Source organism: Drosophila ananassae, chromosome XL, assembly GCF_017639315.1.
Source record: "Drosophila ananassae strain 14024-0371.13 chromosome XL, ASM1763931v2, whole genome shotgun sequence".
NCBI lineage: Eukaryota > Metazoa > Arthropoda > Insecta > Diptera > Drosophilidae > Drosophila > Drosophila ananassae.
In genome coordinates, this window is record NC_057931.1 from 11,044,831 (window position 1) to 11,063,921 (window position 19,091).

A 19,091-nucleotide genomic window follows, 5' to 3' on the forward strand; every position below is an offset into this window, starting at 1 on the left:
TAGAGTTCTCTTGGCTGGACGAGATTCGCCGAGGTTTCTGGGTAGGGGTATCTGTGGAGTTAGGGTCTGGGTTCTGGGGCACAACATGATCTATTTAAAGCTGACGATTGTGATGCATTTCTTTTTTTTTTCCAGCTTTCCAGCTGGCTTTCCAATAATTCTACTAACATTAAGCGCCGGTTCTAAGTCGAATTAAGTTACAAATGCATTTAAATTAAAACAAAAATTATATAAGGAGTTAAAAAAAATAAAAAAAAATTGTAGAAGAGCAGGACGCTGGTTGCTTCTCTTGAAAACGTTTCGAATCACAGTTATGTTGTGTTGCAGTGGTTTTTTGGGAGCAGGATCCTCTAGTGACGACGCCTGTTGCCATGATTGTGCAACATCACGATCTCATCACCACTCTCATCATCGACCACATCATCCTCCAGTTCCGGCTCCATTCTCGGCCCGTCCTCGTCCTCCTCGTCGTCCGTATGCAAGATCCGCTCCAGTTGCTCCTCATCGAAGTACGGCTGAATGGTCATGCCACCTTTTAAAAGTACATCAATTTATTAACCAATCATATCTGTTGATAATTTCAGAAAAACTCACGCTTAATTGGCGACCGGAAGAGCTCCGTTTCCCCATCATCGCCCGCCTCATCGTCCAGATCGAACTGCTCCCGACCCTTCTGCGGCAACAGCGAGAAGTTGTAGTACGGCTTGTTGCCACGATGGCGACGATAGAACCAGAACTGGGCACACAGCACGCACACCACCACACCGATGATGATCAGGATGCTGGCGATCAGGATGAACAGGAAGCGGGGCAGCCCAAAGATGTGCTCGTTAACCTTCAGATGGAACACCACGTGCTCGGCAGTCGAACTGCCGGCGTACAAATGCATCTGCCGAGTGGCCTCCAGGTGACGGGGTGCCTCCACCTTGAGGGTAATGGTGCCCAGGGGCACTGCCGTCAGCCGGTACTCGCCCATGCGGTTGGTGAAGTTGCGCAACTGGGCCTGTCCCACCACCGACACCTTGGCATTGCGCACCGGATGATTGCTCTCGTCCAGGACCACACCCTCGACACTGGTCGTCCCAGTAGTGGACTTGTTCGGCAGCTCCAGTACCTCCCCGCGGATCACATTGAAGGTATGTAGGTGGATGGTGCCCAGGTCAGTGATCTGGCCATCTTGTATGTCCACTTTCAGCATTTGAGACTCATAGTTGGGGGCGGAGACCTCTACGCCGTAGATTCCGTGCGGCAGCATCAGCTGGAAGCGGGCCTCGTTCCGGGTGACGTTGTAGAACCGCTGATGCTCCAGCAGCCGGACGGAGGCCTCTCGCAGCGGCTGTCCCTTGTCGTTCTGGACCAGACCACTGACTCCCGTTCGGACCAGAGCCATAAAGTTCTTGATTTTGTCGATATTCTTGCGCCAGACGGAGGCGATTTGTTTGTGGGCCGGCATCCGGCAGCAGGATATGCCCAGGGTGTAGACCGGCAGGTTGTACATCCGGTACATGAAGTTAGTCAGTCGCTCCGTGGTATCCCGGTGCTGCTGCCTCGTGGCGGAGGGGGCACAGTGCAGGGGCGAGTAGCTGAACTCCGTCTTCTGCATTCCATGGGCGAACTTCTCCAATATGGAGTCACCTTTGGGGTAAACCAGTTCCGAGCTACCAGCTCCGAAGGTGAGCATCAGATCGAAGCGTTCGGTGCGCAGAAACTGCAGGAACATGTCCTTGCTCTGCTCGGTCTCGGGACTCAGGATGCGTTCGGCCAGCTCGTCTCCTATCACAGGATCACAAATGGAGGAGCTGAAAAAAGGGAATCATAAGATCAGATTGGAGTTATGGAGACTGTATGGAGTATAGGAGACCCACTTGTAGTTGTACATGTCGAAGACAGCCGGGAACTTTTGGGTTTGCGGCAAGAAGTAGATGACACTGCGCTTCAGGAGCTGCACCACGGAGTGATCCTGCACCTTGTAGCCCTCGAGCAGGTGGCGGACCAGGTTAAGTAGCACCTCCCTGCCCAGGGGTGCCAAGGTATCGAAGAGTGAGCTCACCACCAGCAGCTTGTACTTCTGTTCCTCAGGTTCCCCGATCTGTGAAGGAAAATAAACAATATCCGGGATTAGTACTTTCCAGAAAAAGGATTACGGCAAGTGGCCCACTGCGATGGCTATATCTTCCTCGATTCTGATCAGATCCTCAAGCGGGATACCTTAAACGATTTCCGGATCGATTCCCCGTCGATCTGCATCAAAATCCTGATGCGAAATATTTTTTCAATTTTTTTCCAATTTTTCCTGATGGGACCCCTTCAAAAGTGGGTTTTTCCCCATAGGGCCCACTGCGATGGCTATATCTTCTCCAATTCTTATCCGATTCCTAAGCGGGATACCTTAAACGATTTCTGGATCGATTCCCCGTCGATCTGCATCAAAATCCTGATGCGAAATATTTTTTCAATTTTTTTCCAATTTTTCCCCATGGGACCCTTCCAAAAGTGGGTTTTCCCCCATTGGACCCACTGCGATGGCTATATCTTCCCCAATTCTGATCCGATTCTTAAGCGGGATACTTTAAACGATTTCTGGATCGATTCCCCGTCGATCTGCATCAAAATCCTGATGCGAAATATTTTTTCAATTTTTTGTCAATTTTTCCTGATGGGACCCCTTGAAAAGTGGGTTTTCCCCCATTGGACCCACTGCGATGGCTATATCTTCCCCAATTTCCAGCCGATTCTTGATCGGAATACCTTAAAAGATTGGGAACTCACATCGGAAGTTATCTTGAGGTAGTTGAAGAACCGACTGAACTCGTTGTCCGCGTAACCGAAGCTCGCTATCTGGCCATTTTGGTTCTCCAGCTCCGCCAGGCGGGCGCGGAGCTCCGGATTGGTGTGGTAGCGCGTGTTGACCACGTTCTCGATGATACGGAAGTCATTGGCCGAGGCCCAGTGCTGGGGATCGTCAGCCATGAGGGTTACGTCCAGACGCATCTCGAAAGGCTCCTCCTGCGGCACCTCCACCTCCACCCGGATCGGCGCGTAGTTGTCGCCCAGGACAGTGATGTTGTGCTGGCCCGGCAGAGCCAGTTTCCAGTAGTCGCCGAAGGTGTGGCTGTACGTCGAGTGATTGCCACCGTCCAGCCGGACCACAGCGCCGGCTATCGGCGTGCCAATGGAGCTGTGGACGAAGCCCCGGATACCGTGATGGACCTGTTCGATGAACTGCAGCATGGGCTCTCGATTATCGGACCAGTACTTGGGCAGCTCACTGGCCATCGGGAACTTGTCGCAGCCCATTTCGATGGTCAGTTCCATGCATCCGGCCCGAACGTAGTTCCAGTCCTGCATTCCGCCGGTGACACTGTACCACTGAGCTCCGTTCGTGATGCCCTCGGCGAAGAACTCGTTCTTGAAGAGCTCACACGGCTGGCCCAGTGACATGGTCGGATGGGCCTTGGCATAGATGGTGGCCAGGTGCCGGAACAGGGCATTGTCCTCCGTGGGATTGGCTTTGCGGCCGTTGATGCTGGAGTTTCGGAGCCGCATGAAGGGATCGTTGAAATCGTTCTCGTTATCGTCATACGGATAGTTGGCCACCAGGGAGCCCCCATGGAGATTGGCGGAGAGGACGAACGGCAGCGACAGGGTCCAGTTCATGACGGCCTTCACCTCGGGCTCTGTCACCTTGTTGAATCGATCCGTGCCATATTGATCCGGAAAATTGCGATTTAAGTCGACGCCATTGGCATTGGAGCGACCTATACCGCTGGTGCGATCGCCCTCCTTGGAGATTTCATAGCCGTCCGGATTCATGCTGTAGAGGAAGTGCATCCTGGTGCTGTTCACCATCCGGGTGATCCGATCATCGTTGCCGTAGCGCTCCACGAGGTACTTGGTAAGCAGGAGAAGCATCTCCTTGCCGACCACCTCGTTGCCGTGCATATTCGCCACGTACTTGAACTCCGGAATTCCGGGGACATGGCCTCCTGGCGTGGCGAAGATCTCCATGACCCACAGATCCCGATTCTGGACACTCTTGCCGATGCTGTAGAGACGGGTGAGTGTCGGATAGCTGGCGGCGATGTCCTTCAGGAAGCTGAAAAAGTTAATATTTTTAATAATTTTTTTCTTTCGAGGGATAATCCTGGGATGATCGAACCTCTCCATGGCCGTGAAGTTGTGGTGTTCGAAGGCTGTTTTGGTGAGGAATCCATGGAACTGCTCCTTGCGCTTCTCCGGTGGCTCTGAGCGCTCCACCTTCACCTTCCGGAAGTTGCCTGCGAGGAAATGGAATGGAGAGCGGAAACGGAAATGGTTGAGCAAAATGTCAGAGTGTGAGTATGAGTGTTAGTGTTAGGTGGTAGTGTTAGTATTAGTGTACATGCGAGTGGTGCCAGAAGGGTAACAGGATAATGCCAAGGACTAGAGCTAGATCGGAAGCGGAATGTAAAAAGAGCAGCCGAGCCACAAGCGCAAGCAATTTTGATTTCATTTATTTTTGCCATAATATTTCTCATCATAAGTATATATATTTTACGTAATTGGTAATGACACATTTATTTTCGAGATAAAATCCAAGTAGAGTCCAAAGGAAATGCCAGATCCTTGCAACCATAAGTGCCAGGACATACATATTACAATATAAATCTTAAATTTTTTTTGTTTTTTTTTTTTTTTTGGCACACACGCTCTTTGTTGGTTTTTTGTTGTTTTTTTTTTTTAGGTACTCAGTTGTAAAATATTTTTTGTGATAGGACTCAGACACGCCCCCAAATCTCACAGGTTCGTAAGGCAAAGGATATATACAGATAGATGAGGTCGGCAAAGGAAACTAAGAAGGAAACAAGGACTATTAAAAAAATAACAAAAAAATATAAATAAATAAAAAATTTTATAATTAATGCCAATGACTAGTTACCAGGATGAAAATAAAACGCACCAAGCGAAATCATAAATTTTATTCCCCTCACTCGACTTGGCTCAGATACAGATACAGATCTGACCCGATATAAGATATATAATATATATTATTCTTAAAAAAAAAAAGGCAAAATGCATGTGTGCTAATATAATCGGATCATAATTCATAATAAATATTGTTTTTCGGGCAATGGAATCTCCTCCGATACGACTATCTATATATTTTGCATACAATCCACTCTATATATCTGGTACTGATAAGGATAGCATTATATATACTATATATATTACTATATTTATGTGTTTATAGTTTGCCAATGATAAGAAGCTAAAACCATTCGATTTTTGTCATTCGATTGTATATTGTATATATTTTTGTTGTTTTCTGGGGGATTCATTTCGGAGGTCATTGGATGACCCGTGAGTGGGCTGATTTTGTTCTTTACTAAGTAAGTTCCTAAGTACAATTCGCTTATTCGATTATTGTTTGTTCTGGTTTTGTTCATCATTATTTTTATCTCTTTTTTATGTACAAATCAGAGTGAGATATACTTTAAATATATATATATAGAGATGCTAGGGTTTATGTATGAGGGAGAGAGCTAAACTAAAAAAAAAAATTAGCTGGCAGTGGAGCGTAAAAAAAATAACAAAAAAAAAAATATATTATGGAGATTGCAGAGTGTGACTGGCACCAAATGGAAATGAAACACAAAAGAAACCTCAACATGCTGCTTGGGACAAGGATACAAGGATAGAGATACAGATACAGATACAGATAATGATACAGATACAGATACAGATATAGATATAGATGTAAAATATATAGTACAGAGGAGGTGCGGTGTGAACAGGAGCAGTAGCAGTAGCAGTAGCAGGCTAACTAAAGTGCAGTTCATGACATGGCTATGTGGCTATGTGGATTCTCTAGCTGGATTAGCTTCAGCATAGCATATACATATACATATATATATAATGTGGTATGTTTTTTCCTAATTTCTGTTCATTTTTTGTTCGTTATTTTTGGTGTCGCGGCCATCCGGCAGCCTCAATCCTCTTTAGAAATAATAGGGATTGTGAAAACTGGAAATACCATCAAAGTTCGCCTCGACGGGCGCCAGCTTGAAGTCCAGGCGCAGTGCCTCCTGGTTCTCGTTGGTGACTCGTATCTCCTGGGCGGCACTAATCTGGTAACTGCAACAAAAAAATTTGAAATCAAGTATACTTTATGGTGAAAAATACAATCGAGAAACCCACCCAAAAGCAGCGGCATGAACCTTGTAGAAGCCAGGTGTCAGGAGGCGCCAGTACTCTCCCCGCTTGGTGGTCCTTATCGGCTTATCCTCCAGCCCGGCCACATAGACCTCGGCCCCGGCAATAGGCAGGCCACTAACGTCCAACACCAGACCCTTGATGCCGATGTGCGACTGCCGGAGCAGCTGCAGCAGCGATGCCTTGTTGGTGCGCCACTCCTGGGGCAAAGTACTGGCCGCCGGGAACTTGCAGCACGAGAGCTCGATGGTCAGTTCGAAGCAGTTGCTGAAGGCGTAGTTGAAGTCCTGCATGCCGCCGGATAGCTCGTACCAGTTGGCGCCATTGGTGATGCCCCTCGAGAAGCTGTCGTTGCAGCTCTTGCCGCGTCGCATGATCGGATGATTGTCGGAGTAGGTGAGGGCCAGTTGCTTGAACACCTTGTCGTCCGGAGTAAGGCTCTCCACACAGCACTCGTTGTGGGATCTAAAAAAATATGTAAGTCAAGAATGGAAGGATAGATTTCTAGGAGAAGAATGAAACCTACACAGAATTATCATAAGGATAACTGGCCACGACTGCTCCTCCATGGAAATTGGCTGAGAGGACGAAGGGCTTGCTGAGAATCCAATTGGCCAGGGCGGCAGTTTCCGGTTGGCGGGACTGGGCCCGATAGTGCTGGACATAGGCCTGTTCGAGACGATCCGGGAAGTCGCGATTCAAATCCACGCCATTGGCATTACCACGACCGACATAATTCGGCAGAGATTCGCAGCTGCCCTCCTGGAATGGAAAGAAAAAAAGAAAACAAGTTTTTCAGATAAAAAGTTTCTCTTTAATTTCATGGACTGTCGTCATGGGCTGATTGGCATGCAGGTCACTCCTGACCGGAATTGGCCATTTAGCATGGCAGTCAGGTGTCACCTGTAATGCTTTAATGATTACACCATAACGAAATGGCCAGAGAAAGGCCTATTGGCTCCCTCCTCAATGGCTATTGTGCAATCGAGTGGAGAAGCAAGCCTGGCTTCTGGGTAATAGAACCATTGCATAACCCCTGAATAATGGATCATGTCATCGGTTGGTAATTATGGCCATGCTACTGGATCGAGATCGGGATAGGGGAGATTTCGGGCCATGTATTGAAATAAAATAAATATTTTAAAAGTCCAGTCATTCTTAAAAGTGATTCATTTTTAAAATAAAGAACAGGGAACTTGCAGGGAAAGTACCTTCCGAAAGAAACTCAAAGAATTATTGGATGAATCAAAAATAAGAGTCTGTGAGATATATATAGTCTGTGAGAATATATAGACAAGTTCTCGGAACTGCCAGTGATTTCCCTCTCCGAACAAAGCCACTTAAAATGTAAATAATCATATTTTTAATCTAAAAAAATTACACTTAATTGCATTTTAATAAGTGTTTTGAGAGGAAAATGATATTTTTGAGTGTTATGATTGGAAAAAAGTGTCTGATGGGAGGGGAGAACGAGAGATAAGAGTGTCAACTGCCACTTTTTAAGAAAAAAACAACAAATACCAACCCCCCCTTCAACCTACCGCCCACTTCCACCCACCGCCTACGTCAACAATTATTGATTTTTCCCCAAAAAAAGAAAAAAAACACCCATAACACCCAACAGGTGATAACTTTACCTGCGAGAGGGCATAGCCATCTGGATTCATGGTCGGCATCAGATAGATATCCGTGCTGTTCACCAGCCGACCCACATCCGTCACCCGGTCGAAGTTGAGGAGCAGATACTGGGCCAAGTAGACCAACAGCTGCCTGCCCACCGTCTCATCGCCATGCATATTGGCGATGTACTTCACCGGAGGCGTTAGTAGATTCCTTTCCCGCGTATTCCTTGAGATCTGGAGGGCCAACAGACTCCTGCCCTCCAGTGATCGTCCCAGATAGTGGACCTTGGCCTGGTCGGGATAGGCCTTCTCCAAACCGGCAAACAGATCCTCCAGCTGCTCCTGGCTGGTGTAGTGAGGATTCTGGAGGAAGCCCTCCTCCTCCTTGATGGTATAGCCCTGGGCCATTGTGGCGAAGAGGAATATGTACCAAAGTCCCCTCATCTTGGCGGATGGATGTCTCCCAGTCGATTCGGAGCTCTAAATTGGAGGAGCTATGTCGTTTATCACACTGTTGTGCAAATTGAACGGCGGCGTGACGGCGTCTACACAGATACAGTTATGTTTGGAGGTGCCACTGATTCCCTCTCTCCTCCTCCAGCTGCTCCTCGGGTGGTGGTGGTGGGAGGCGGCGGCTGCTGCTGCTGTTGCCCTCTGATGTCTCTGTACCGTCCTACCGTCTAGGGACGTTCGTCGTCGTTGCAGCTCAGCCTCGAAAAATCAACTGTTTGAAAATTTTCTGCGTTGATTGGCCTTAAGCGAGCTCAGTCGACGTCGTGCGGCTGCCCGCGCGCGCTCTGCTCAGAGAGTCGCAGACTTTTGCCGGAGAGTCGCACTCAACAACAACAATAACAACAACAACAACAAATAGGCGCTAATTGTAGGGAAATTACTGGCGGTACACTACACTAGTTTTACATAAAAAAAAAAAAATCACACTCTATTGCTCAGCGAAAGCTTTGTTTTGCCTCCAAAAAAAAATACTCAGTCGCCTATTAATGGGCTATTTAAGCGCTTTTAATGACACTATTAGATGGTACTCGGAGTTGCCAGACCCAAAAAGTGGGGCGCCTGCGCATGGGGGAGAGTGTGGGAGAAATTATTCCCACCACAAAGAGAGAGAGAGAGACGCACGTCAACAGGATATTTTTAGCGAAACAAAATCGATAACTCCTCCTCCACCTCCTTCACTCCCACGCACTCGTTGTGACGTCACAGTGTGTCTGCCTGCGTGGGTAACCCTACCCAGCCATAAACACTACCCACCACCCACCACCCACAATGATAAAGACAGACCCAAAGAGAGAAAGAGAGAGAGAGAGAGGGGTTAGCGTTATCGATAAGCAACTGCCACGAAATTAGCAACAAGGCCTTGCCTGCCTTATCAGAATAAGAGCATATGGGCATTTCCAAACTCTCTCACTCCACTCCAGTCGCTCTCATTCCCGTTACAATTGATAGTCAGATTGGAAAGCTGATCTGCAAATGAGTGCGTAAACAGAGAGAGAGATAGAGGAAGAAGAGCGACCCCCCAAAAGAGAGGTGGGGGCCAGGAAAGAGAGTGCCAAGGAGTAATGCACTTCCTTGAGAAATTGCGGTTTATTTGAAGTTGAGAGACTTTAACGAATCATGGATACCCTACCTTTTGTTTAATAAACATTTTCAAAATATTAAAATTGCCATTAAATGACTTTTTATTAAGCAATTAAGATTAGATTCATGGAATTAATTATTAAATATTTTTAATGCATTGCTTTTGTGAACTTAACACGTCTCGCATTGATACCCGAATGATTTGTATTATCATCTTAACCGCACAGCTGCCGCACGGGGCAATAAAAATGAAAAATACAAAATAAAAACTGTCAACTCGCGCAAATGCAGCGGAAATTGGCAAACTTTTTGCACTAAATTACAACAACAAATGCAAACCGGTTGCAAATAAAGTGTCTCAATTGCGGGAAAATAAAATCAAACCAAGAAACATCAAAATGTTAAAAAAAAACATAAGACAAGTTGGGCGTCATCGGTGGTTTATTTCTGTTACTTGTTGTTGCTGTTGTTGTTGTTGTGACATCTAACCAGTTTCTTGCAAGGTAATTGCCATTTTTCGCTTCAAACCACCAACTACAAAGTAGTGGCTGCAACAACACCCCCACCCCCCACTCCCACCACCAATGCCCTCCCTGTTGCAATTGCGAAATGATGACGTCAGCCGTCAAGCTTAGCGGAGCGACTAACAGTGTTTACTTTATCACCCGATTATTGAGGAGGAAGGGTGGGGGGAGGAGGAGGCCATAAAACTGTCACCACTAATCATTACACTTCAAAAATTAACTATATACTATATAAAAACTATAAAAATTATTAAAATTCCAAAGAAAGATTAAGAATCTTTGTTTTTGAATATTTTGAAAGTAATATTTTATTTTGTATATTATTTTTTATATATTAATTATTTTTCTCACTGCATCACCATGGCTTGCAAAATTGTTTACTAATACTCTTAATCTAATCTACTTTTAATCTAAGCCAGGAATTGCCCACTGGAGTGTCGAAAAGAGTGAAGGTAATATATCAAAGTGGAAAAAATAAATATAATTATTTAAGAAGCAAGTCTGAAATTAAAATCTCCAAGTCCCAAGCCCACTTTTAGTAAATTATTTTTATTTAATTGTTATTATTTTGAAAAGTTGTTGAACCTTGACGGCCTGTAGAGATGTTTGCATTTAATTGTGAGTTCTAAAAAACACGTTACTCATAAGAATAAATGAATATTATTAAATTAATGAATATTACAAGACATAATATTAAAATCTATAGAGTTTCATTTGTATCTCAAGAGTTATCATAGTTTTTAAAGTGTCTCTTCTTTAATATCTTAATATCTCTTCTTATAATATCTTTTTTTTTATCATAATCCACTCCTCCACTTGAACATCTTGAAACTCAAGTGCTACTCGAAAAGCACTCCTCCAAGACATTGAATGGCCATTAAAGCAAAGACACAAGATACAAGATACAATATACAAGATACAAGATATAAAAGATGAATGCACCAGAGCCCGGCTCGAACTATATCCAAAGTGCTAATTGAGCGATCATACCACGTTTGCTAGAGCTGTTAAGTGGGTCAGCATTCCGATCTGTGGGTAGTAGTTCGGAGTTCGAGATCTGGTTTCCAGGAGAATGTAGATTGTAGAGAGTCTCAGACCAAAGCCCCCCCATCAATTCCCATTCTTCTCTTCCATACTTTTTTTTTCATTCTGCGGTAAACAAAAGCCCAGCGTACACGATTCAAAACAAAAGCTCAGCAGATCGAATGGGAAAAAGTATATATATAGTATGTATATATATATTTTTTATTTTTATGGTATATAGTATATGAGAATACAGAGCCAGAGCGATGAAATGGGGAAAAAAAAAAGAGAGAGATGTGGGCGATAGATTCTGAATCATGGCAGTAACTTTTTGACTAAAATTGGTTGAAAGTTAAGACTAAACTTGATACTCTACTATATATTCTAGTTATAGTATGAGATAAGAATACTCCTTATAGATTACCCCTTAAAATACATCACTTTTCTCTCTCTTTAATGAAAAGTTAATCTTTCTTTAATTTTTAAAGTTAATTATGAAAGGCATTTACATTCACTTTTTTTTTTTTTCTTTTCAGGTAGCCCCTCCCCAACTCCCCAACAGCTGTTCTGACTCACCTTGGCTTTGGCGAAGCCATCCGGATTACAGGTGGGCAGGAAATGAATATCCGTGGTGTTGAGCAGCCGCTGGACCTCCTTGTCGGTGTCGTAGTGGGCGGCCAGGTACTGGGCCAAGTAGAGAACGATCTGTCGGCCCACAGCCTCGTCGCCCTGGATGTTGGCCACCAACTTGACCATCGGACGGAGCAGATCCCCATTGACGCTGTCCTCCGGAATGCGAGAGCTCAAAGCCAGGACGTTGAGAGGACGACCTTTGAGGGATGTCCCTATGCTGTAGGTCTGAGCGATTTCCGGATAATCCTTGGCTATCTTATCGAAGAGTTCGCCAATCTCCTGGTTGTTCAAGTAGCGGGGATTGTCCAGGAAGTCCTCCGTCTCCTGAACCACCTGAACTTCGGCATTTTCGGTGTAATCCCCGGCGGAAGAGAGCGATGCATTGGCCAGAACTACTAGAGCTCCTAAAGTCAGCAAATAGCCATACATTTTGCGGATTTTTTACGGATTTGCGGACACGTAAGCACTAGCAACACCAACAAAAACAACAACGAGAACAAGGCGCAGGCGCGCGCTCTCTCTCTGCGACAGAGAGCGTGTGAGAGTGAGAGGGAAGGGAAATGGAGAAAGGTGTTTTTAAGAGGGGGTAAGGGGTGTCCGTTGCAGACCCACTTGTTGCTCCGCTTTCTTTCAGCGATTCGGTTTGAATTTAATTCGAATTTGCCACAAATGTTGACACGCACACACACACACACACACACACGAACGCCGCGGCGGCGTCACAAATAAACAAATTTTGACACACAGACGGGTGGGGGGCCGAAATTATTCTGTTTCTCTATCATTCACCGCTAGTGCATGTCGTTTGCCCCGTTGGCAGCTTCGCGCACCATCTGCTGGCAAAACATATTTGATTACTATTATTGAATGCAGGTGCAAAATGCAAATAAAGAAACAATCCAATAATACAAATTTCGTGACGAACTACGCGAACGCAACGGTCTAGTGTTGGCTAACGTCTAAATAAGAACCGATCGCGAATGATCAGAGCTGTAACGGTAATTAGTGTTAAAAATACTTATCGATAGTTGGCCGCTAAAAAGTAGATTAATTTATAAGCAACCTACTTTAAATGTACTTAAGATACATATAAAAGAAACTAATAAACTCTATGACATAATCTATAGCAATCTGCCATTTGCTAAGACAAGTTTTAAGAACTATCGATAACTTTCACTTAAAGTGGCGCCAAAGTCAAATTCAAACTCCCCTCCCGTTTAGGACTTTGTTAACTTATACTTTTTATTCAGTTTTCGTTCAACAAACAAATTTCCAAAAAGTGAAACAAACACAAGAATAACCAAAAATAGGTTGCCATTGTGTGTGTAGCTTAATATGTATGTTTTGTTAATCATATTTGTTTGTATTATGGGTATCAGTTATATTTTCAAAACGTGTCGTATCAAAAACTAGCTCAAATACGATTATGTTAAGGCAAATTTTGGAAAAGTGCATCAGACATTATTCGGTTCATCGTAAAGTACGCTATTCCTAAGACTAGAAGTGTGTGCGTGTTGTGTGCTTAAATCGGTCGGGTGTTATTTGGTTTATAGTTCACTAAGTATATCGTATAAAGTAGAGGATCTGATTTCGAGTCTAAATGCTTGGTGTGGTGTGTATTAGCGATATAGTTACACAGTTGATTGCTTCAGATTGGTGTCCCCAGACCTCTTAACCCTCATTTTATCCCTCCCCGATTCCCATTACCTATCCCCCACGTCCTCGCTCCTCCTCTTTGACCCAGCGCCCAGGCCAATCAATAAAGTTCATGGATTATTCATAAATGGCCTGGGCGGGGCAATGGGGTAGGTCCTTACTGATATCCCCATCCCCACCTATTATAGCCCCACTATCCCCACTCTGATTTAGGGTTTTTGCTGACTTTGCTGCTTCTGTTGTTGTTGCTGCTGCTGCTGGTGCTTCTGGGAGGTGGCTATCCTTTGCTTAAGGGTATGGAATGTCTGCTGCATGCTGCGCATCTGGTAGCGTATGGAGCTGCTGACGTCACGCTGCAATTGCTGCACCTCCCGGATGTCCTTGCGCAGATTCTGGTACTCATTGGTCACCTCGCTCATCGACTCAAGCAGCTCCAGCACCTCCATTTCGTCCATCTGTTCCATGGTTGTCTGTTCCAGGCTCCGTTCCACGGCATGCAGCTTGTGGGCCATCGTATAGAGCTGCGAACCGGCATTTGCCACCTTTGGGAAAAGGATATAAAATGGCGAGGGGTCAGTAAAGGTCAGTTAACCAGAAACTAAAACCAGCATTATCTATTCATATCCATTCACTGGAAAAGATTCTTAGAGAGTTTTGAGACTAAAGTCTTACATTTTTAAAGTATTTTAAATTAAAAACCTTTCTTTACAATTTAAAATTTGTTTAGCTTAGAATTCCTATTACTATGCTTCTTAAATTTTATATTAAAATATAATTTAAAGCTTTGTAGTTGTAGTTTCTATCTACCACCAACTTAAAGCCTTTTATCTTCTTTCATAAAATAGTCTTTCTTCGAAAGGAAACCCTAAAATTTTGTAGCCCATTCTCAGGACCTTAAAATATAGCTTTCGCTCCTAAATTGCCCCAGGATTTATGGCTATACTATGGCTTATTACTTGCACGTAATTGACCCCCTGAATAGGGAAAGAAAAACAAAAACACAAACACAATAAAAACATCAATTTTCTCGCACTGCACAGATGAAAATAGGAGGAGCCTATCTCCTAGATACTGATAAGGGACTTTTGGTCAATTAACTTACCGATTTCTCCAGCGCACTAATGTCCTGATAGCCTGTAGTCTCCATTTCCATCAATGATTGCCTCAATTCCGGCTTCCTGACGCCCAAGGACTTGGTCTAAAGAAAGACAAACCAAACTGCGCAAAAAGTCAAAAAACAAAAACCCAAAGTGGTTGTGTCTATATTTCAGGCTCCTTGGCGGGAGCGCTGGCACTCGGCTCTCCAAGCAACGCTGGCAGAGTGAGCGAGTCCTGCGGGTCCTTCGCTATTTATATGTCCTGGCTCCATGCTCCTTTGCACGCACACATGCTGGCTTCCGCTTCCGTGAGAGAACGAGAGAGGTGGAGCCCATTGAAAGTCAAAACAAACACGCTCCCCCAAAGAGAGAGCGCCATGTGTGTGGATGCCGGGATTTTTTCTAATGGGGGTTGGGTTTATTATTTCTAAAAAATATATCTAAAAAAATACTTTTAAAATATAAACGAAATCTTAATGAAACATCAAAGATTATAATACTGATAGATTTAAGGTATTATAATATAATTTAATATATTATATCCCCACGATTATAATTTTAGTATTTCATCTAATCCCTATACGGGGAATCCCCTGACCTAAGGCACTGCTTTCTCTGCTAATCCTGCATATGGTAGCCGCGCACCAGGGAAAGTACTTTTAATTATGTTGACCAGGAAGCGGAAGTCCAAGCGAAACTTTGTTTATCCCGGCAAAAAGCGAAATTTAAAAAGCGAAATTCTGCTGAATAGCACAATCCCCTAAATGTGGGAACTACAATCAGATTCGCTTGTAAGCGTTTTTGTCGTTTATAGAACATTTAAGGAGGAACTTATTGTACCTGAGTAAACATTTAAAAACGACCCACTTCCTATTTTGTTGAATTTTTAAGACCATACCAGTTTTGTTTGCTGATTTAAGGATTTACAGGACTCAGGATACAAATAAAATAGCTTTTACAAGAATAAGTTTTGAAAGTGGCGTTTTTCAACATAATTCGATAAAGTTTATGTCCCAATAGCAAAAAATACTACAATTGTTTTTGATTTAGTGGTTTAATAATAAAATCCTGCATTTAATTATAAATTTATAGCTATTTTTAAATATTTATTTAAAATAAAATCGATATTTTTAATATGCCCGCCTTGCCCTCAAATCGATAGACAGCCTACTTCGATAGAAGCAAAAGTGTCATCTTTTGATAGTTTGGTCACACTGTACAAGCCGTCGCTCAAGAATTGACGAAAATAGACAAACAAAATTGCAAAAATAAGGTCTTCGCAAGGAGAACTCTTTGACGTGGACACCGGAAACGAATGGCCAGTCGTGGGGCCGCTGCCGCTGTCGTCCACGCCGCCCAGGTGACAACAGCCACATCCCTATCCGGAGGTGGAGTAGTAGAGACCATCGCCAGCGTGCTGACAGTTTCTTCACTTCACGGAAACAGCATCAACAGCAACACCACGGTGGTGGCATCGGGGACAACTGCTCCCGCCGGTGGCGGGGCAGAAACAACTGTAGGCGATGGAGGCGTGGTCGTGGCGGAGACGGACGTCAACAAGCCGATCTATCCGCGCCTGTTCAACAAGATTGTGCTGACGCTGGAGAACAGCCTGATACCCGAGTCCAAGATCGATGTGACACCCTCGAGCCAGGATGGCCTGGATCACGAAACGGAGAAGGACCTGCGCATTCTCGGCTGTGAGCTAATACAAACGGCGGGAATTCTGCTGCGCTTGCCACAGGTGGCCATGGCCACCGGCCAGGTGCTCTTCCAGCGCTTCTTCTACTCCAAGAGCTTTGTGCGTCACAACATGGAGACCGTGGCCATGAGCTGTGTCTGCCTGGCCTCCAAGATCGAAGAAGCCCCCAGGCGTATCAGGGATGTGATAAATGTTTTCCACCACATCAAGCAAGTGCGAGCGCAAAAGTGAGTCCTCTCTCATTAACAATCTTTTAAAATAATTAATTTGATTCTATATTTCACAGAGAAATATCACCCATGGTGCTGGACCCGTACTACACAAGCCTCAAGATGCAAGTGATCAAGGCGGAGCGGAGAGTACTTAAGGAATTGGGCTTCTGTGTGCATGTGAAGCATCCGCACAAGCTGATCGTGATGTACCTGCAAGTGCTTCAGTATGAAAAGCACGAGAAGCTGATGCAGCTCTCATGGAATTTCATGAACGACTCGCTGCGGACGGATGTCTTTATGCGCTACACTCCTGAGGCAATAGCCTGTGCCTGCATCTATTTAAGTGCCCGTAAGCTCAACATCCCGCTACCCAGCACGCCGCCATGGTTCGGCATCTTCCGAGTACCAATGGCGGACATTACGGATATATGCTATCGGGTGATGGAGCTGTACACCAGGCCCAAGCCGGTCGTGGAGAAGCTGGAGGCCGCTGTGGATGAGCTGAAGAAACGCTACATGGATGCCAGGAATAAGACCAAGGAGGCGAACACATCGCCGGCCGTAATCACGGTGGATCGGAACAATGGCTCGCACAACGCTTGGGGCGGCTTCATCCAGAGGGCCGTGCCGCTGCCGCTGCCATCGGAGAAGTCGCCGGAGAAGGATTCTCGCTCTAGGTCTCGCTCCCGAACGCGCACTCAGTCAAGAACGCCGCGATCCCGTTCGCCACGATCCCGGTCGCCGAGTCGAGAGCGCACGAAGAAGTCCCACCGTAGCCACCGATCTTCGCGCTCCCGTTCCCGCACGCCGGCCAAGCACAAAAAGAAGTCGTCGCGCCACTACTCGCGGTCACCCTCGCGCTCTGCCTCGCCGCACAGCAAGCACCGCAAAAGGTAAGTCCCCAATCCTACCGTATTTATCCCGACTGAAGATAGATATTTTGAAAAATAAGTGAAAATCCTTTCAGAAAATCCTCCCGAGACCGTTCCGATTACTATTCGAAGAAGGATCGCTCCGGAAACGCAGGCAGCAGCAGCAACAATGTGGGCAGTGACGGCGACAAGTATCGCAACTCGGGAAAGCACAGTCGTTACTCCTCATCGTCGCACCGCAGCAGCGGCGGAGGTGGAGGCGGAGGCAGTGGCAGCCATGGCAGCCGAGGCGGCCATAAGCATAGAGACGGCGAACGTTCCAGGGACCGAAAACGCTAGCAACAAACACACACACACACAGACACTCCTTGATTTGTAATTGAACTTTATTTTACAGATTTTTGCTCAGGATATTTATTTTATCATTGAACCGATTGCTATCCTGGGCGCTAGTTCGATTTAATAATTTTAATTGTAATGAACTCTCTCGGGTAAACAATAAATGGAACTCCTCAATCAAGCAGAGCTGGCTAATTTCCATTCACTTTACATATATCACAGCAATCCGACAGAGAAAGAAGTAGCGGGTGACAGAGAGTAGAGTGAGAGAGAGAGAAGCGCGACGGAGTACTCCGTCATCTAATTACAAAAAATCTCCTACAGGGGGCCGGCAAATGCAACTTCCATCGGACTAACTAAATTCGTCGGCAAATCATACGCTCAGACAGCCTGGCTTAAGGCCTAGATTGTGGTGGAATGGGAGGTCAGTGCGATCTGGGGATGCGATACCGACACACTGCGGAATTCGTCCGTAAAGGACAGGATGTAGAAACTGAAAATGGTGGCCATAATCCACTCCGAAATGCTACTAATCACGTGGAAATACCAGCCCCCATCGGAGGGATACCATTTACGTGGATTCTGGCCCTTGAAGAGGATGTGTGACATGACGCCTGTGACGGCCAGCAGGATAAAGAGGATCGTACAGAACACCGACATGCCCAGGCGGATGTGGGCGTAGAGACGGGTGCCCGACATGGGGAAGATGATGTACGAGATGAGAGCCTGCATCCAGAAGTACAAGGTGCCGCATCCGAAGCAGCAGAAGGCGCCAATGAAATGGACAATCCTGACGTTCGTCTCCTGGAAATTGCCAACGAAACTGATGCCCAGGCATGAGATGAGTCCACACCACAAGGCCAGGCGATTGTGTCGCAGCACAGCCTGGTCCAGCTCCGGGTGATGTTCGTAGAGCTGTAGCACCTGCCGATAGCGCACATATATTGTGATTCCCACTGCAAACCAGAATACAATACAATTAGCGAATGAGTCACCCAGCCGGAGATCGGAGTGAGGAAGCTGGAAACTCACACAGCACGCTCCCGATATTTATCAGCTGGCCGAAAACACAGCTTTCCGGTGAGTAAGTAGCCGCATCGGATATGTAGGGGACGGTGGGCACCACGTGCCCCTCCAGCACTGCAAAAATGTATCTAAACGACAAAGAAAAAGGGTAACCATGGTCCTGTTTCCGCAGAATCCTTCCTCCGCCACTTACGTCCCAATGAAGGTGACCTGAAATATCAGGAACGTGACCACTGGCAGCAGGTATACCTGGAACATCTTTCTTTGTTAATCTAACGAGGATCGGTAGTACTGGGGGCTTATTGGCGAATGGACTGGAGCACTGGCTCCGCAGATAAACAATTTTCAGCTGTTTGCAATTGCGCTGCAGGCAATCGGAATGGCGTTGCCAGATGGCGGAAGTTCTTGACTGCACTTCCCGCTAGAATCGGCGGGAAAAAGGCTAAAATTTGCACTTCCATAAAAACAATTAATTCAATCCATAAATAAATATTTTATAGTGTTAAATACTAGTGCTCACAATAGTGAAATAAAACATAAAAGCCTTTGAAACACAAAATAAAATGCAGTCTAGTGAAGACATGATGCTTTGCCTGAAAA

The 19,091-nt window shown here is 45.5% G+C and overlaps 4 protein-coding genes across 6 annotated transcripts; 1 reads left to right on the top strand and 3 right to left on the bottom strand.

The window, feature by feature from the left end:
• Window positions 1-148: 148 nt before the first annotated feature.
• On the bottom strand, window positions 149-12,581 carry LOC6504608 (carboxypeptidase D). Of its 2 annotated transcripts, none has more exons than XM_001966499.4 (9): window positions 11,531-12,581; window positions 6,719-6,954; window positions 6,178-6,657; window positions 6,014-6,114; window positions 4,160-4,277; window positions 2,770-4,096; window positions 1,866-2,089; window positions 595-1,799; window positions 149-532 (listed from the first exon to the last, which is right to left on the bottom strand). In XM_001966499.4, exons 1-9 carry the CDS (start codon window positions 12,014-12,016, stop codon window positions 351-353), a joined length of 4,359 nt encoding a protein of 1,452 aa, XP_001966535.2. In that variant the 5' UTR covers window positions 12,017-12,581; the 3' UTR covers window positions 149-350. The 2 variants fall into 2 exon arrangements, with proteins under 2 accessions (XP_001966535.2, XP_014759745.1); XM_014904259.3 differs by lacking the exon at window positions 11,531-12,581 and adding an exon at window positions 7,830-8,555.
• A 227-nt stretch (window positions 12,582-12,808) lies between these two features.
• On the bottom strand, window positions 12,809-14,571 carry LOC6504607 (probable basic-leucine zipper transcription factor K). Its single transcript, XM_001966500.4, has 2 exons — window positions 14,346-14,571; window positions 12,809-13,785 (listed from the first exon to the last, which is right to left on the bottom strand). The coding sequence occupies exons 1-2, from the start codon at window positions 14,394-14,396 to the stop codon at window positions 13,453-13,455; spliced, it is 384 nt and encodes a 127-aa protein (XP_001966536.2). The 5' UTR covers window positions 14,397-14,571; the 3' UTR covers window positions 12,809-13,452.
• A 951-nt stretch (window positions 14,572-15,522) lies between these two features.
• LOC6504889 (cyclin-L1) lies at window positions 15,523-17,651 on the top strand. 2 transcript variants are annotated; one of them, XM_014904360.2, is made up of 3 exons: window positions 15,523-16,269; window positions 16,329-17,147; window positions 17,207-17,651. In XM_014904360.2, exons 1-3 carry the CDS (start codon window positions 15,656-15,658, stop codon window positions 17,463-17,465), a joined length of 1,692 nt encoding a protein of 563 aa, XP_014759846.1. In that variant the 5' UTR covers window positions 15,523-15,655; the 3' UTR covers window positions 17,466-17,651. The 2 variants fall into 2 exon arrangements, with proteins under 2 accessions (XP_014759846.1, XP_001966537.1); XM_001966501.4 differs by having other exon boundaries at window positions 15,524-16,269; window positions 17,222-17,651.
• LOC6504606 (DNA damage-regulated autophagy modulator protein 1) lies at window positions 17,495-18,864 on the bottom strand. Its single transcript, XM_001966502.4, has 3 exons — window positions 18,685-18,864; window positions 18,498-18,619; window positions 17,495-18,421 (listed from the first exon to the last, which is right to left on the bottom strand). The coding sequence occupies exons 1-3, from the start codon at window positions 18,747-18,749 to the stop codon at window positions 17,868-17,870; spliced, it is 741 nt and encodes a 246-aa protein (XP_001966538.1). The 5' UTR covers window positions 18,750-18,864; the 3' UTR covers window positions 17,495-17,867.
• Between the last annotated feature and the right edge of the window lie 227 nt (window positions 18,865-19,091).

What these genes read in the sequence shown, in the direction of transcription:
- LOC6504608 (XM_001966499.4), bottom strand. Translation starts at nt 12,016, where the DNA reads ATGTATGGCTATTTGCTGACTTTAGGAGCTCTAGTAGTTCTGGCCAAT. An exon ending in TATCCTTATGATAATTCTGT is followed by an intron (nt 6,658 to 6,718) that starts GTAGGTTTCATT and finishes ATATTTTTTTAG; the next exon opens with ATCCCACAACGAGTGCTGTG. An exon ending in CTTCCGGTCGCCAATTAAGC is followed by an intron (nt 533 to 594) that starts GTGAGTTTTTCT and finishes TACTTTTAAAAG; the next exon opens with GTGGCATGACCATTCAGCCG.
- LOC6504607 (XM_001966500.4), bottom strand. Translation starts at nt 14,396, where the DNA reads ATGGAAATGGAGACTACAGGCTATCAGGACATTAGTGCGCTGGAGAAA. An exon ending in TTAGTGCGCTGGAGAAATCG is followed by an intron (nt 13,786 to 14,345) that starts GTAAGTTAATTG and finishes CTTTTCCCAAAG; the next exon opens with GTGGCAAATGCCGGTTCGCA.
- LOC6504606 (XM_001966502.4), bottom strand. Translation starts at nt 18,749, where the DNA reads ATGTTCCAGGTATACCTGCTGCCAGTGGTCACGTTCCTGATATTTCAG. An exon ending in CAGGTCACCTTCATTGGGAC is followed by an intron (nt 18,620 to 18,684) that starts GTAAGTGGCGGA and finishes TTTGTCGTTTAG; the next exon opens with ATACATTTTTGCAGTGCTGG. An exon ending in AAATATCGGGAGCGTGCTGT is followed by an intron (nt 18,422 to 18,497) that starts GTGAGTTTCCAG and finishes TCTGGTTTGCAG; the next exon opens with TGGGAATCACAATATATGTG.
- LOC6504889 (XM_014904360.2), top strand. Translation starts at nt 15,656, where the DNA reads ATGGCCAGTCGTGGGGCCGCTGCCGCTGTCGTCCACGCCGCCCAGGTG. An exon ending in AAGCAAGTGCGAGCGCAAAA is followed by an intron (nt 16,270 to 16,328) that starts GTGAGTCCTCTC and finishes TATATTTCACAG; the next exon opens with AGAAATATCACCCATGGTGC. An exon ending in CACAGCAAGCACCGCAAAAG is followed by an intron (nt 17,148 to 17,206) that starts GTAAGTCCCCAA and finishes TTGAAAAATAAG; the next exon opens with TGAAAATCCTTTCAGAAAAT.